General features: G+C 35.3%; 2 protein-coding genes across 3 annotated transcripts; one reads left to right on the plus strand and one right to left on the minus strand.

Moving 5' to 3' along the window:
* The first annotated feature begins 294 nt into the window (after positions 1–294).
* On the plus strand, positions 295–720 carry LOC121172932 (uncharacterized). The gene has a single exon (XM_041006108.1). The coding sequence runs from the start codon at positions 295–297 to the stop codon at positions 718–720; it is 426 nt and encodes a 141-aa protein (XP_040862042.1).
* A 10660-nt stretch (positions 721–11380) lies between these two features.
* N6L (nodulin 6l) lies at positions 11381–16992 on the minus strand. Of its 2 annotated transcripts, none has more exons than NM_001248670.3 (11): positions 16901–16984; positions 16712–16824; positions 16048–16250; positions 14763–15014; positions 13888–13955; positions 13655–13773; positions 13460–13577; positions 12872–13028; positions 12694–12789; positions 12135–12183; positions 11381–11790 (listed from the first exon to the last, which is right to left on the minus strand). In NM_001248670.3, the coding sequence occupies exons 2-11, from the start codon at positions 16779–16781 to the stop codon at positions 11627–11629; spliced, it is 1296 nt and encodes a 431-aa protein (NP_001235599.1). In that variant the 5' UTR covers positions 16782–16824; positions 16901–16984; the 3' UTR covers positions 11381–11626. The 2 variants fall into 2 exon arrangements, with proteins under 2 accessions (NP_001235599.1, XP_014618069.1); XM_014762583.2 differs by having other exon boundaries at positions 11387–11790; positions 16712–16756; positions 16901–16992.
* Between the last annotated feature and the right edge of the window lie 654 nt (positions 16993–17646).

The raw sequence follows: 17646 nt of genomic DNA on the forward strand, positions 1-17646 counted from the left end.
CCTAATAAGTGATGGGGGCTCTCATTTTTTCAACAACCAACTGCAGAGGGTGCTAGGCCACTATCATGTCACACACAAAGTAGCCTCACCTTATCACCCACAAACAAATGGCCAAGCTGAAGTTTCCAATAGGGAATTGAAGAAAATCTTGGAGAAAACTGTAGCTTTCATTCAGAAGGATTGGTCAAGCAAGCTGGAAGTGCTCTATGGGCCTACAAAACTGCATTCAAGACCCCTATAGGCCTGTCTCCGTTCCAAATGGTTTACAGCAAATCATGTCACTTACCTATAGAAATGGAACACAAGGCATACTGGGCTCTGAAATTTCTTAATTTTGATGAGGCTTTATTAGGGCAAAAGAGGAAGTTACAACTCTTGGAGTTGGAAGAAATGAGATTGAATGCGTATGAGTCTTCAAGGTTGTACAAAGAAAACGTGAAGGCATATCATGACAAGAAGCTGCTCAAGAAGGACTTTAGGCCAGGACAACAAGTGTTGCTGTTTAATTCAAGATTGAAGTTGTTTCCAGGCAAGCTAAAGTGTAAATGGTGTGGACCTTTCACCATTAAGGAAGTCAAACCATATGGAGCAGTGGAATTATTCGACCCTGAATCAGAAACTTTGGATAGAACATGGATAGTAAATGGTCAGAGGTTAAAGCTGTACCATGGTGGGAACATTAAGAGGCTGACCATCATTATGCAATTACAAGACCCTTAGAGGTAACATACAACAAGCTAGTGACGTTAAAGAAGCGCTTACTGGGAGGCAACCCATCTCTTTTTCCTTTTTCTTTTTTCTTTGTTTTCTTAATCATTGCATATAGTTAGGTCTCAACTTGTTTGTGATTGCTAGAGTAAGACATCAACATGTTTTGTATGATAAAAGGGGTTGCTAAAGCTTCTCTGAAGTTATAGATGAGAAATAACTCAATTCTTTTTTCAGTCATCCACTCGCTCAACGCGCTCTGTGCGCTAAGCGAATCATCCTTCATGCGCTGAGCGAGTAACCACTCGCGCTAAGAGCGCCAATCCCTACCCATTGGCTAAAAGGTCTCGCTAAGCGAGACAACTGCACTAAGCCCAAAACCCCCTCTGGAATTGCATTTAATGGAATTGGGCTAAGCGAGTTATCTCGCTAAGCATAGCACATAGTCTCGCTAAGCGCAACTGTATGCTAAGCACACATACCTCTCTGCCTGGACCCCCATGCCAATTGGGCTAAGCAGGTCATACTAGCTAAGCCCAATTATCTCCCTAGAATGGCATTGCACTAAGCGAGACCATCTCGCTAAGCGCGACCTCACTATTGCATCTTGAGGCATTTAATTCGCTAAGCCGGCCATGTCCTGCTTAGCGAAAGTTGTAGACCAATCAGAGCTGCAGAACTCGCTAAGCGCACATCTGTGTGCTAAGCCCAAATCCTTCTCGAGTTTTCTAATTCTCGAATTGGGCTAAGCGAGTCTGTTCCGCTAAGCGTGTGAATTTAAAATATGAAATTTCAAACATCACTGAGAGCTCGCTTAGCGAGTTACTCGCGCTAAGCGAGACAATCAAAACTGCCAAAAATAAGACATAACTGCCTCAGGCAGTTACTTTGAGCAAAATTATAACTCTTCTTCTCTATCATTGGCACTCATCATCTGCATTGCGCTCACAATCCATTGCATTCTCTGCTTCTTTTGCCCTCATCTTACTTCACTATACTCTACAATCCAAGTAAGTACCTTCTACTTTGCTTTTAATTTCTATTTTTGAACCCTAGGATAGAAGCCATGTTGTTCTCTCTGAAATTGTTGATTGTGTGTTGTTGTTGCTGTTCATTGCTATGTTGTTTGATTAGATGTTGTTAGGGCTTTAGTTTCGTAGGTAATGTAGGTTGATTTGACATGTTTTGCATAGGATCCATAGGCCTAAAAGTGGATGGATAGTAGGGGCTTTGAAGCCCCATTTTTTTCTGGAAATTTCGATGTACTCGCTAAGCGAGCCTGCTCGCTAAGCAAGTTCATCGATTTTGGATGAATTTCTGGGTTTTTTGATGAACTCACTAAGCAGGCCCTATCCCGCTAAGCGTGTTAATCACTTATGTTGAATTTATGCTTTTCTATATGAACTCTCTAAGCCACTGCACTTCGGCTTAGCGAGTGTTTAAATTTCCAATTTTAATTTCTGTGTTTGTATGAACTCGCTAAGTCGGCATGCCGCGCTAAGTGAGTTAGTTTACTTAGGTCAGAGTCTATGAGGCTTTTGGTATTTTGTTTGCGGCTAAGCGAGCCACGCTCGCTAAGCCACCATGCCTCTGATGTTGAATAAGCTTGGTCTAAGCGAGTCAATCTCGCTAAGCCTAAGGCAATTCAGTTGTTCTAAATTTTGTTCATGCGCTAAGCGAGTCCACTCGCTAAGCGTAATTTCTTTTCTGTTTTTGAATAAGGCTTAGCGAGCCAGTCTCGCTAAGCCAATTATGTTCCAGTAGTCAAGCTAGGCTAAGCGCTTGTTGGCGCTAAGCCTGTGTAGTGTGTCGCGCTAAGCGAGCTTGTCTCGCTAAGTGTAATTAGCTCTCTATTAGAGAATAAGGCTTAGTGAGCCATGCTCGCTTAGCCATTGTGCTATGTCAGCTAAGCGAGTGTGTCTCGCTTAGCCAAAGTGCTTATTTTTTGTGTAGTCGCACTAAGTGTTCCGTACATGCTAAGCGTACCCTATTATTTTCTAAAGACACGCTAAGCCAAGCAGTCTCGTTAAGCGCCCAGTTTATTTTTCTGTTTGATTTTTCTGCTTTCAGTTTTGAATAAAACCTGTCTAACTTTATTTCCTGTGATTCTTTTGATGCAGATGGCCTCTAGAAAGAGAAAGACAACAACCTCCCGACCCCAGCAGCCCTATGATACCACCAAATTCATTTCTGAGGGTGCCTGGGAGAGATACGAGTAGGACATTCACTCCCGGAACATCCTTTCGGAGAGGAATGTCGCTTTATATGTCACTGAGTATGACGAGTTCCGTTGGGAGCTCGAGAGGCGTAGATGGCATAAAGCCTTGACTAGGTAGCCTGATGGTCACATTGATGTGGCCCTGGTCAAAGAGTTTTATGACAATCTATATGATCCAGAGGATAAGTTCCCGAGGCAAGTCAGAGTCCGGGGAAAACTGATTAAATTTGATAGGGAGTCACTAAACACTTTTCTAGAGACCCCCGTGGTTTTGGAGCTAGGGGAGCGCTACATCACTTACACTAGGTTCTGCAGTACTCACCCAAACCCTCAGGAGCTTGCTTCCAAGCTCTATATTCCAGGGCGCAGTTTTGTTCTGAACACTGAATGAGGGCCCTGGAAGCTCTTGAGGAAGGATCTCACTACTTTGGCTCAGACCTAGAGTGTCTTATCATATTCTAACCTCGGTCCCACTTCTCACACATTCGATCTGAATATGGACAGGGCGAGGTTAGTTTACGGTCTAGTGACCAAGATGGACATGGACATGGGTTCATTCATCTCAGGCCATATTTGTCAAATGGCCTAGTCCAACTCCTCTAGGCTCGGCTTTCCAGCTTTGATCACTGCTTTATGCATTGCCAGATGAGTGGTCCTAGATTCACTTACCTTCGAGTCCCTGAGCCCTGCCATTAATTTGGCATACATCAGGAAAAATTGTTGGAACCTGGATGATCTCACGATCACCTTTTCGGGGACCCGCAAGACCAGGGCTCAGGGACCCTCAGACGCTTCTGCTTCTTCTTCTACTCCACCTGCTCCAGCTCCACCAGCTCCCACTCCAGCTCCCACACCAGCACCCTCCGGCCCCTCAGCTCAGAGCACAAAGATTTTAGTGTTGTTGCTTAAGCTAAGTGCTTTATGATTGTGGCATTTCAATAGAAGCTGGGAATAAAAGGAAAATAGTTGATATAAGGATGAATGCTCTCCTAGAACCTAAATTTTGCATCCTAGAAAAACCATGAATTGTTTGTAACCCAGCCTCATTACAAGCCAGGAAAGTCCTTCAAATTCAATTTGTGTGTTTGTGATTGTATGGCATGAGATAAAATGCAAAAGTTGAGACTTGTGTTGGCTGTTGATTTGAAGAATTGCCTTAAACACTTGTGGTTATGAGAGAAACAGTGACCGTGAGGATTAGGCTTGATGAACCTTCCTTGATACCTGTCTTGCTTGCTAGCTTATTTCAATTGTGCTGCTTAATGATCATGTTCATATCTTTAAAATTCTACATATCTTTATGAAGGTCTGTTGGTTGAAGTATTACTTGCCACTTGTGTCATGTGATTGAATGCTTTAGAACAAACACATTTATTTTGAGTAACCACTGTGAATTTTGTCACTGCAGGACAAGTAAATTGTTATTTCTTTGCTTGAAAACAAGCAAAACTGTAAATTTGGGGGAGTTTGTTAGTTGTCATTTACGACTAACTTTTTTATTGAATAGTTACATGAAATCAGCTTCTTTCCTCTAATCCATGGTTCTTTTTGTAGGAATTGTACATATTTTCATGTTTAGTTTGATTTTATATAGTAGATACTCTCATTTTGTGAATTAATGTTGAAACCACTTCAATTTTAGGCTAAAAGAAGAGAAGGTTCAAGCAGCTGGTGTCTTGCTAAGCGAGGCATATGCGATTAGTGAGTAACATCTGCTAAGCGAGGTATGAAGCTCGCTTAGCATGCTGGGAAAACCTAGAAGAGGATTAGTCTCAAATGCATGCGCCCAACGTGCCGCCAGCTCGCCCAACGAGTTGTTTGTCTCTTCTCGCACTTAGCACGCCCAGCTCGCTAAGCCAAAAGTCACTTACTCTTGCTAAGCGAGCCTTCAGAATCTGAAACGTCAAGGAGTCTTTAAAACACTGAAGTTGGTGGAAACTAAGGGAGAAAGTAAAAAAACAGAGCCAAGGGAGAAGCTAGAGCGAGAGAAACGAAGCCACCAAGAGAGTCTAGGTTAGAGGAGTGAGATTAGGGTTCTAGAGGTTGAAGGAGACATCCTCAACCCTCCTTAGCCATTTTCTTCCCTCAAAATCTGACCTTTGTATTGAAAGCTCATTACTTGTAATGGAAGGCTAAACCTCTTGGTGGGGGAGTTCTGCTGAACCTTTGATGTAAAATTCTCTTACTATCTATTTAATGTTGTTTTTTATGTGTTCATTGCTTCTATCTATGCTTATTTTTACATGCTTGTGGCTTGATCACCCATTTGTATGTATAGTTAGGATTTTTAGTACTGGGAAGTGCTTTAAAGCCTTAAAACTTGATAGAGCAAGCTAGAAAACTGTATGTCTAGAAATGGAGTGCAATGATCTAGTCCATATTATGTTGTAAACTTAATGCAACTCTTTTAGGCTAAGTTTGTTGAGAGATCAAGGATGAGGTTTAAAGAGAGTTAGGCCCATTCACTCAAGGGATCTTGGTTTGGGTAATTTCTCAGCATAAGAACACTAGGATAACATTAAATAGAGAAAAATCTTTAACAACATCAAGGTAGATTCAGTAGAACAACCCAACACTTTTTACTTGACTTTTTTACTTCTCAAACCGTAGATATTTAGTTTATAGTTAACTAGATTTTCATACAAAAGCCCAACTTGTTATTCACTTGCTTTCAATTTATACAAACAAATGTTTGCTCACTGAATATACAATTTTTTGAGTGAAACAAATTTCATGTGGATACGATACTCGATTCTTACTATTTTATTTACTACTTGAGAGAATCGGTACACTTGCTGACGCATCGCGAACAGTTCCCTTCAAGTACCTTAGGATCCACTTCAAAGCCTTCCAGTGTAGTTTTCCCGGTTTCCCCATGTGTCTAGTGACTAGACTTACTGAGTAGGCTAGAGCAGGCCTTGTACATATCATTACATACATCAAGCTTCCTACTGTATTTGCATAGGGTACATTCTTCATATAGTTTGCTTCTTCTAACTTTGGTGAATTTTGGTGTGAAAGTATGAAATGTTGAGCCATAAGAGTTGTCACTGGCTTGGACTTCTCCATATTGAACTTCTTCAGCACTTTGGTTATATAACTTTTTTGAGTAACAATCAAGATATCCTTGGTTCTGTCCCTCAGAATCTCCATTCCTAGAATCTTACTAGTAGGCTCCATATCCTTCATTTCTCACCCTTAAGCATTTCTTTCACCTTTACAATCTTTACTTTGCTTTTGTAGGCTATCAACATGTCATCTACATATAGCAGTAAGTAGATTATGGATTCAGTGTCAATATCCTTCAAGTACACACAACTAACATACTTACACCTTTTGAATCCATTCTCCACAATGAAGGTGCCAAACCTTTTGTACCACTGCCTAGGAGATTGTTTGATGCCATAGAGTGACCTCTTTAACAAACACACCTTGTTCTCATCACCTTCTTTGATGAATCCCTCTGGCTGAGTCATATGAATCTTCTTATCCAGTTCTTCATGTAGGAAGGCTGTTCTGACATCTAATTAATCCAATTATAGGTTTTTTGAGCTACTAGTGCAAGTATCATTCTAATTGAAGAATGTTTCACAACTGGTGAAAATACCTCATTGTAGTTAACTCCTTCCCTCTGAGTGAACCCTCTTGCAACTAGTCTTGCCTTGAACCTTGCTTTTTCAATCCGTGGAATTTCTTCCTTCAATTTGAAGATCCACTTGCAGCTAACCAGTCTAGTCCTTTTTCGTTTCTCCACCAAAACCCAAGTGTCATTCTTCTGAAGCAAACTGATTTCTTCATACATAGCAACAATCCAATTTTGAGATTGATTGCTATTGATGGCTTCAACATAATTTCTAGGCTCGTCATTCTCAATTTCTTATGCTACATTCAGTGCAAAGGCAACCATGTCAACAAAGCCAAACCTTAGTGGTGGGTTAATGACTCTTCTTTTTCTATCTCTGGCCAATTTATAGTTTTGCAAATCAGTTTGAGCTTGTGTAGGCCCATTCTCCTGATTCTCAACTTTGATCTTTAGTCTTGGTCTTTCTTGTACTGGCTCCACCTCCATCAGAACACTATCATCGGTGCTTGATCTTGATTGTTGATTTGTTGAGGCCTTCCTTGTGTAATAAATCTCAGATTCCCTGAACACAACATCTCTACTGATCAAAACTTGAGGCTGGCCCTTCTCCATACACCACAACCTATAACCCTTGACCCCTTAAGGATATTCAAGGAACATACACTTCAAAGCCCTTGGTTCTAGTTTTCCTTGCCTTATGTGAGCATATGACACACAATCAAAGGTCCTCAAATGTTCAAGATTTGGAGTGTAACCACTCCATTTTTCTTCTGGAGTTTTGATCTCAATAGCAGTGGATGGACTTCTATTTATTAAGTAAGCTATGGCCATCACAACTTTAGCCCAGAAATATGCAGAACAGTTTGCATTAGATATAATGCATCTGACCCTCTCCATAATGGTTCGGTTCATCCTCTCAGCCATTCTATTGGGGAGTGCCCCTTACTGTCTTGTGTCTTTCAATCCCTTATTCTCTGCAAAACTGATTGAATTCTTCTGAGTAGAACTCTAAACCATTGTCAGTTCTGAGTTTCCTGACTTTTCTATTGGTATGAGTTTCAACTAGTACCTTCCATTCCTTGAACTTCTCAAAGGCTTCACTTTTTTTCTTGAGTATGTAGATCCACACCTTCCTAGAGAAATCATTAATCATAGAAAGGAAGTACCTTGCTCCACTGTGTGATGGTACTCTTGTTAGCCCCTATACATCACTATGGATGTAGTCAAGTGTACCTTCGGAGTGATGCACAACAGTGACAAACTTCAACCTCTTTGCCTTGCCAAGAATACAGTGTTCACCAAATTGTAGTGACTCAACACTATCTTTTCCTAGTATCTTTTACTTGCTGAGCTCCTTCAATCTTCCTTCACTCATGTGTCCAAGCCTCTTGTGCTAGAGACTTGTATGTGAATAAGTTTTCTCAGTCACAATTTCCACAACCCTCTTTTGAACATTTCCTGCCAAAAGATACAGGCCATTTTTCAGCTTGCCTCTCATGAACACGATGAAGCCTTTGGTGATCTTGAGAGATCCACCCTCAGCCCTACACACAAAACCTTGCTTATCAAGCATTCCTAGAGATATTAGATTCCTCCTCAATTCTGAGACATGCCTAACCCCTTGCAGTCTCCTAGTTACTCCATCAACAAGTTTTAGAGTAACAACACCAATTCCCACTACTTTGCAAGCTTTATTGTTGTCAAATAAAACCTGCCCTCCATCAATCTACTCATAAGAGCTAAACTGTTCCATTGTAGGACACATGTAAAATGAGTAACCCGAGTCAAGAACCCAATTTGGTTTGACTGGTGCCTCTGAAACACATAGGACATCAGCACTTCCATACCCTTCTAAGGCAACGTCTGCATCACCACTGTGATCGTTCTGATCCCTCTATTTATTTTTCTTCTTGTACTCAGGACATTCTTTCTTGAAGTTTTCTTCACTTCCATAGATGAAATATCTCCTCTTCTTGCCTTCTTTTGATTTGGATCTTATACCTTTCTTGCCCTTGAATTCTTTCTTTTCAAGACTCTCTCTAGCGAACAATCCCCTTGCATCTTGATCACCCTTACTTTTTGACTTCCTCCTCAACTCCTTTGTAAACAAAGCTTCCTGTACTTCTTCTAATGAGAGAGTACCCCTGCCATAGATGAGTGTTCTTCAGAGAGGCTATCAAACTCGTTCAGTAATGATCTCAAGAGCAAGAGTGCTTGGTCTTTATCTTCTAAGGTGATTTCAATATTTTCCAGATCAAGAATGATCTTATTGAAGTCAACCAAATGATCTTCCAACGACTTCCCTATTGTCATCTTGAGGGTGTACAATTTCTGCTTTCAAGTATAAGATGTTGGCCAACGATTTGGTCATGTACAGATTTTCCAACTTGTTCCAAATCACAATAGCTGATTTCTTCTTTGAAACTTCCCTCAGTACTTTATTTCCAAGAGACAGGATCAAAGCACTATGAGCCTTGTTAAGAACCTCTTTCTTCTCCCTTTTTGTCGTTGTTGTAGGCAACCCTTTTTCTCCTTCAAGGGCCTGCTCCAGTCCATGATGAATTAGCAACGCCCTCATCTTCATCCTCCATAGCCTGAAATCATTCTTGTCGGTAAACTTCTCAATATCAAACTTTGTAGAACCCATTCTTGATTTTACCAAGAACAACTTTCCCAGAAAACCCAACCTGAGCTCTGATACCAATCTGTTATGAATTAAACAAATATTGCACAATGGTATTGAAAAGAAAGGAACACCTAGGCTAATCAAGAGCGTTTAGAGAAGATGAGAGAGTTAATGGGAGAAAAGCTTTTTTTGTATATCCTATCAATGGTGTTAGTTAAAAGCCTTATAAAGGCTACTACACTTCCACTAATCACATAGGGAATTCTATTATGAGAAATAAAGAATTATCTAACTCCTAACAATCTCTTCCTTCCCAAAAATACAAGAGAGAATACAAAAAGAAGGTAAAACTAATTCTAAAAATTGCAAATCAATTGCTAAGTCAAAACAGATACTACTACTTCCATTTCCTTTTAATTGTCGACTTAAAAAGACAATACAAAAATTATAAAATATAACTAATATTTTTATTTATATTAATGAAATATTTTTAAATTTTAATATAACTTCAATTGATTTTTTTATCATGTGAAATATCTAAGAATTAAATGAAGATAAAAGTATAAATAAAAAGATAATAATAAATATTATCTTAAACTTCTGAATGAACAGATACATAGAGTCGAAACTTTCTTTTAAAAAAAGGATCAAATAAACTTAAATATTTTAATTGTTTTAAAAAAAAGATAATACTGTATAATTTTTATGTTTTTAATAATATACAAGCTTTTTTTTCCAATAAGTACACACGTACGTTGTAAAATAAGTTGTATTATGTTACAACTTGTGCCTATCAGTTAATATATATGAGAATTGTTGCCCGATAAAGAAAATACATAGTACGTAGTCAAATAAAAAAAGACTACATATAACTTATCAATAACTAATTAATTAAGATTTTTTGGTATATATAGTATTTTGATTTTATCAATTAATTAGTCATGCGTTTTTTACTTTGTAGCCACCTTTGTCTTCTATTTCTTTGATTAATTAATTAGTAATAATATTTGTTTTTTCCTATTTTAAATTTTCAATTTGATGATTTTTATAATATCCAAGGCGGCTGATTACTTAGACTTATGGGCGTTTATGGTGAGTGGTGTGCATTATTAGATAAATGATATGAAGGTTGTAGCAAAAAAGAAAAACGTGAAAAAAAATTTGAAGAAGAATACTGATGAGCTATTTATATTTTTCTGAAAAGAATTCAATAATGTAAGTGTAGAAGAAGTATGGAATTGAAAGACTAAAGAAGATGCTCGTCCACAATAGCTTATATAATTTAAACAAAAAAGAATTCAGTAAAATATATCCGCCTATAAATTTAAAAAATGGAAAAGGAAAAGGTTCTCGTGGTTATGTCGTCTCTTTCTATATGTCTCTATGATTACTTGGTTTACAAATAAAAATTCCCTTAATTGGAAATGCTCACTCACTATAAAATACAGCAATTGGATTAATATCTTGTCTTATTCAAAATATATATAAGTGCGTTTTGTTCGAAAGCACGCCTAGTACGTAGTATCTACTATATATCTAACTTCTTCCTCAAACTCACCCAATTTATTTTATTTTATTTTATTCTGTGTTTTCTATAAAAATCAAGTGCACCACTATATTGTATTCTACTGAAAAATATCTGTGATTATATATATATATATATAAACATATTGGTAGAGTCAATCTAGCTGATACGCAGGACAACTTTGATAAAAAAATAACTAAAATTTTCAAATTATATTTTATTTAACTAAAAAATTTATGTTCATTTCTTGTTTATTTAATTAAATTAAAAGTTTATTTGACTAAATTAGACATATTTGGTTAAAAAAAACCTGGTTTTAGTAATTTATACAACATTTAATTAGCATTTTTAACCTTTTTATTTTATGCAATATTTATGTTTAGGACCTGGTAAAAAAATCAATCTCTAAATCAATGTTCAGATTCTTATGCAAGCTAACAGCTAGAAAACATGGATTCCCAAACATGTCATTGTCTTGAGTTAGTTGAGTTTGGATTCTTATAGTCATGTTTTGAGTTTTGTAAAAAACTAGAAAAAAATATTTCATTAAAAATAGTCAATCAAATTTTTTAACAAAAATTAGTCATTCACAAAGTTAATAAATATTTCATATTACATAATACATCTATAAAAAAAATGAAGATACACGTAAGATATCATAGGATCACAACGATATATATCAAATTTTAGAAGAAATGACATAATTAAACAAAACACAAATCATAATTGATGTTTTATAAACGAGTATATATCATTGTGGACATAATAATTCACGAATTGTTTAATTGTTATGACATTATAAATGCAGCTAGAAGTATTCAACATTTCGATTATGCAACATGATTACTTTATTGAATTATCCTCGGAGATATAAGGATGATCCCGTTGTTGATAAAGAGTGAAGAGAAAAGAGAAAGGTTGTGGGTTCGTGTTCTTCCAGGGACACTTTAATAATAAAAAAAAAAACTAAGGAGGGCCAGCATTGTTGGGTGAACTAATCTTATAGAAGCGGATCGCATTTCTTGCAAGGATGTCTTTTGCAGCTTCCACAGCCTCAGGAATTGAGAGCTCACCATCAATGCATGCATCATGCAGAACAGAGAAAACAACTTCGCGAGAATTCTTTGCACCTGCGAAAGCAAAACTTATGATTTCAACTTGTAATCATAGATAGTACCCGAATTGTTGCACTCATATTTGGTATAAGAATTTCCAGCAACAGTTGTATAGATTCAAGATATGATTCTAAGTGTTTGGACTTATGAACATAAGTTGAAATCATAAGCTTATGTCCATTTGACTTAGCATTTTGCATGTTCATTGGTGTATGCAAGGTAAAGGTTAGGAAAGAGAACAAGGTACACTTCAATGTGGTGATGTACAAGAGAAGAAAAGCATTAGAAATTGAAACAATGAAAACAAAGTACTTAAGCATAATCTTAAAATTTGGGTGTCATAATAGATGCTAACCAACCTAGGTAGAAGGTTTCAGGAAATGTATAGGCATCAGTGCTGAACATCACCTGCAATGCAAAATTTGTTCTTGTGAGACATTATCTCCCGATTTACACGTTTCATTTGACTAATCATAAAGTTCATTTATAATTCCATCATAAAAGGATAACAAACTTTAAAAACAATTGCATTTTATATTTCAGTATATTTCATAAAGTGGCTCATTTCATGCACATTCTATACTTTTCTACTGAAAATAAAAAGTAAGGGAATTTTAAGAAAATGGTAATTTTTTTATTTTTTTACATTTTGACTTTAAAATTTAGTCATTGAGACATGCCATATCAACTGGTATATGGAGATTAGAGAGTTCAAATCCTATGCATAACTAATTTATATTTAAATTTCAATCTCAGCAATCAGTATACCTGTAGCAGGGGAAATACAGTAGTGAACTTCTAATATTATTTACATATACCACATGAATATTTTTTTCTTCTTAGACCTTGGTACATTTATCTGAAAAATGATATTCTCATTTCTCAGTGAACACTTATTTGGATTGCTTAAACTGTCACCTTATCTAATGGAGCCAGATTTAGCAAATCTTTGACTGCAGAAGTCATCCCATGTACACTAAGCTTTGGAATTGCCAACCCAAAATCAAGGTAAACCTGAGGGAGAAGATTGTGTTAATTGAAATTTAATTTTAATTAACTGATACAAGTAAATATGCATTAATCATAAAATGTTTGCCTGGGAGTAAACAGAAGCTAGATATGATGCTTCCTTTGAGTATGGATGAGATGCATGTAACAAAACAAACCGACACTTTGAATATCTCTTGTCCTCAAGAACTGAACGGAGATGAAGAGGATTGGTCTTCCTCAAATCCAAAAGTCTATCCCCAAAGCTAGTTACAGAAAGAAAAAGTTTAGAGTGTTAGGTAAGAGTAAGAGGTATAATCCAAAAGTCTATAAGGAAGTGTACCGTAATCAATTCCAAGAAATCAAGGCACAGACTATGTGCGTTTGGGTGAACGCTTGCAATGAAATTAATTTTGAACTTCATGTTTGAAAAATTGAATGATTTTATCCTGAAAGTAAGTTTGATGTAAAACTCTGTAATTTTTTAATTTAATGTAAAAGTTACTTTTTGTTACTTTTAGTCAAAACTGAGGTTTGGAGACAAAATCCTGTTTGACAGGGGACAATAAATTATTATACTTTCCTGCATGAAACTAAACACACTATTTTTACCGAAAGCTTTTATTGAAAATTCTAACAAAAAATGTTTGGATATCAATATGGTAAAAGTAACAAACAATTAAAATCCGTCACTTACCCTGTGTGTATCTGCATTGGCAAGTCATAAGATAGAGCAATTTCCAAACTTTGCAAGAAGAGGTAGTCAACAAGATTTTTGTAATTTTTGTATTTTAGTAGAAAAATAGGTTTCGTAGCTGAAAGTACAAAAAATGATGAGTAGGAATAGCCCGAAACAGATCATATTAATATTAAAACTAAATTGCATACTCACTATTTGTTAACACCTCTTTCAGACTCTCCTCAGCATCCGTTTTAGTCACATTTAAATTGATTTCTAAGCCACCGTAGTATGCAGCTATGCTTTTCAAAGCATGGATCTCTTTAGCAACTGTAACAGTGATGCTAAGGAACAAAGCTAAAACATTGATACTTTTTTTCTTACTTTCATCAAGCTAAGAACTTATTTTATGTGTGTGTGTGTGTAAAGAGACATGTAAAGGATATGATTTAACCTTTGAGACATATGCTTCAGTAAATGAATCGATTGTCCATGAAGATCCATTAGGCAAACCCTTCAGGGAGCATTAAATATAAACATAAGAAAACATAAAATAGAAAAGTAGGTGAATGGCTAAGAAGCAGGATATGAATACAATTGCAAATAGTAGGATGCTTTAAAACACAAGAAAATATGCAATGGAACCATTGTTGCTTCTTGTTGAGAATATTTTCCCAAAAAATATTAATTTCTTCAAACATGGCAATATCACTTTTAGACTTAACAGTAGTGTAATTATGCTAAAGATAATGAAACTTTCACTATTTGGAAAAAATTGAGAGGAAATAATTTAACATGACTAGATATATCTTCAATTTCAACCCCTAAAAAAAGTAAAAAAACTACTATAAATGAGAAAACGGTTAAACAGGATTTACTTGAAGGAAATGACTTGAAATCATATAAAGATGAGAAAATGCACCAAAAATAAGTATGTTTCTTAAGGGAGAAGTAACAGAATTTTCAGGCAGAAAAAAAATAACATAAACCAAGGAAAGAGTAATATATCATATATGTAGATGACATGGTTACCAATACAAGTATAACATTGAGATCAATCAAACTCCTAAAATCAAGACCAACTTGTCAATAGATTGAGTAGAACTAGACTCATATCTCTTAAAAGTTATCAGATTTTAGTCTTTGTGAATAGAAAAAATATGATTGGGAGGACTATATTAAAAGTGGACAATCAGATTTTTTTGATGGAGATTAACAAAACTTGTGGATATATCGCACTAATATCATGAGGATCCAAAAAATGGTGCCTAGTAATAATGGCAATATGCAGATTAAAAGTGAATGTCCATAAGTGTCTTACTTGTTCAAGGATTTGCTCGGCCACACGTTCAGTTCTTAAGATTCTGCCAACAAAAGGTGTAAAATTTTTGTGCCATTGCATGTCATGCTTTTTGTCCATTTCTATGCCATCATCAATGAGTATGGCGGAGAATTTTGCAGCTTTGAGGCATGTTGAGCTGATGGATTCTATTCCAGACGCTTTACGGTATTCCTCTACACCTTGCAAAGATACCTCGGTTCCGTATAGCTCAGCAACATCTCTCAAACTTCTCTGATATCACATAACAGGGTGTCATAATGAGATTTCAGAAAATAAGAAAAATTCATGCAAATATAAGTTCAACTAGAAAGGCACTCTCTTATTCATGGAAATAGGATCTATATACTCTTGTAACAACTGTTGAATACTTGGAATTGTTTGCATTCTTTTTTCTTATTTTGCTGAGTTTGTTTGCATTAATTCTTGGATCTGGATCTTCCAATTGCTTACACATTTGAAGCCTCACATAAAACACCATGATACATAGGGCTGTCTATTGACACCTCCAATGTCGTAATGTAGTATATTTTTAGTCCTTGTGACAATGTTTGCTTTTAGTATATTTTTATTCACTATGCATGAGACGAAGTAAGATTCTCAAAAGAGGAATAAAATGAATCCTAGTAAAACTCTCTTTGGCATTTCTAATATTTTTTATGAGATTAATTGAAATTGATAGAAATCATCAAATTTGATTCAAATCCACCAAAGTTAATAATTTTTAACAAATTTCAACAAAAAAAAGTGTCCCTAATATTTCTCTCTTCAAAATGATCTTCATACAAAGTATATATATATATATATATATATATATTACTTATAAATTGAATTCAAATAAATGACTCGTAATTAAGGTATTTTCTAAGAAAAAATTAATGCAGATCGAAGACATTTTAAATTGATTCTTACAAGAAAGATTAAACTTATAATTTAATTTTTATGAAAAGGACCAAATCAAGTAGAAATAGCAACATTTTACGACTCTAACATTTTATTTAATATGTTACTCTTCAAACCTTACTAATATATATAAATGAAATGTGAGTCAAACAAATTTTAATATAATGAAATGTGAGTTAAAAAGTTATGATTAGTAACACTTCAAACTTTACTAATATAAATGAAATAAAACTTAATTATACCTTAAATTTATCATGTTCTCCTACCCAAAGAAAAACATATATATTGGGGCACAGAAAAATAAAACTAAAAAATATAGTGATTGGGCAAGGTGTTGAACAAGCATTGATGAAGAAGTAATAACCTTGAAGGATAGAGAGGTTTGTGCAAAAGCAATGGCATCAGCATCAACAAAGGCTCCCACAGTAAAGGCCTGAACAAAACCGGAGATGGAGGTGGAGTTTAGGGCAACTATGTTATGGGAGTGACCATCCACCAGTTCAACCTCCTCCACTGCTTTTCTCAGCTCGCTGAAATCCATTCCCTCTCCCTCTACCAGTGAAGAATCTATATATATGGGGGAAAATGTTCTTTTGTTTGACATCCGTTATGTATAGGAAGATAATAGATGCACAGTGTGATCATGCAATAAAAAATAGTTGAAAAGAATTATACATATGTTAGAATTTGTATCTAGTCTTAACTCAACCCTACATTTTTTTAAAGTGAAGGTTATCCACAATTTATATACATTACTTGGCAATATTACTAGTTGTGTCTCCAACAGAGCTTTGGTAAAATTTATAGAACTAAACATTTGTAGGTGAAACAAGCTGATAAATAATACATGCAGTACCATAGGCATAATAACAACACTTAGGATCGGGTTTGATTCCATCTTATAATTTAAATTTGAACCTAAAACTCAAAGAGGCAGGTGTTAAATTTACTTATATACATTATTTTAGTCATATTACTTGTAAATGTGAAATCTCCAACATACACATAGTGAGAGAATTTTAACTTACGTTCGAGTCCTTTAAGGTTGCAGAGGATTGAGATAATCAAGAGGACTGTGAATGGCAATGAGATGTCCATGGCGGAGAGAAAAGAATGAGAAGGCCAGTAAGAGGAGGGTTTTCTTCAAAGAAAAGGCAAATAAAAATGAAAGAAATGACGAGGTAGTTAATAAATACTACTACTATTTATGCACAAACCTATGAGTGAGACAGCGGTGGTTAGAGAACGATCAAATGCGCATGAAATTAAGGAACGTGTAATCGGCCAAAAGCATGTCTGTTACCCCCACACACACATAATATATATATATATATATATATATATATATATATATATATATATATATATATATATATATATATATATATATATATATATATATATATATATATAGTCATGAATTAAAATTCTTAAATATAAATTTGAGTTTTTTACCCCTTCTTTCTCACCCTATCTCAAGTTAGAGAACTTTCTTTTATTAATAATTAAATTAAACTAGCAAATTTCTTATACGAAAGGGTGTTTACTAGCTAGCTAATATACAAAAGGGTGTTTACTAGCTAATATTTATATGTATAAATTTTCTTCGTGAATTAGTTTATTTTTCATGTATACTTTTTTTTTTGACATGACGTACATGATTCATGTATAATTCTTAGAATTTGATTCTTAATATAAAAAAAATATTTTGCCGAACGAAATAAAATTTACATTAGCGATCTCTATACCATAAAGAGACTCTTTAGTTATTAACTGAGTCAGTAAGATGTTTTTTTTTATAATACAAAAAAAAAGTTTAGCATAGGCATTGAAGTATATAACTTTGCATTAATTTCTTTCAAAGGAAGAGGTCTCAATTTAGGCTTTTTTACCGATTAGGGGTAAAAAAAATTTAAATTTTCCTATCGAAGGTATATTTTAAAAAATTACTCAAAACGGGATA

Source organism: Glycine max, chromosome 10 (assembly GCF_000004515.6).
Source record: "Glycine max cultivar Williams 82 chromosome 10, Glycine_max_v4.0, whole genome shotgun sequence".
Taxonomy (NCBI): domain Eukaryota; kingdom Viridiplantae; phylum Streptophyta; class Magnoliopsida; order Fabales; family Fabaceae; genus Glycine; species Glycine max.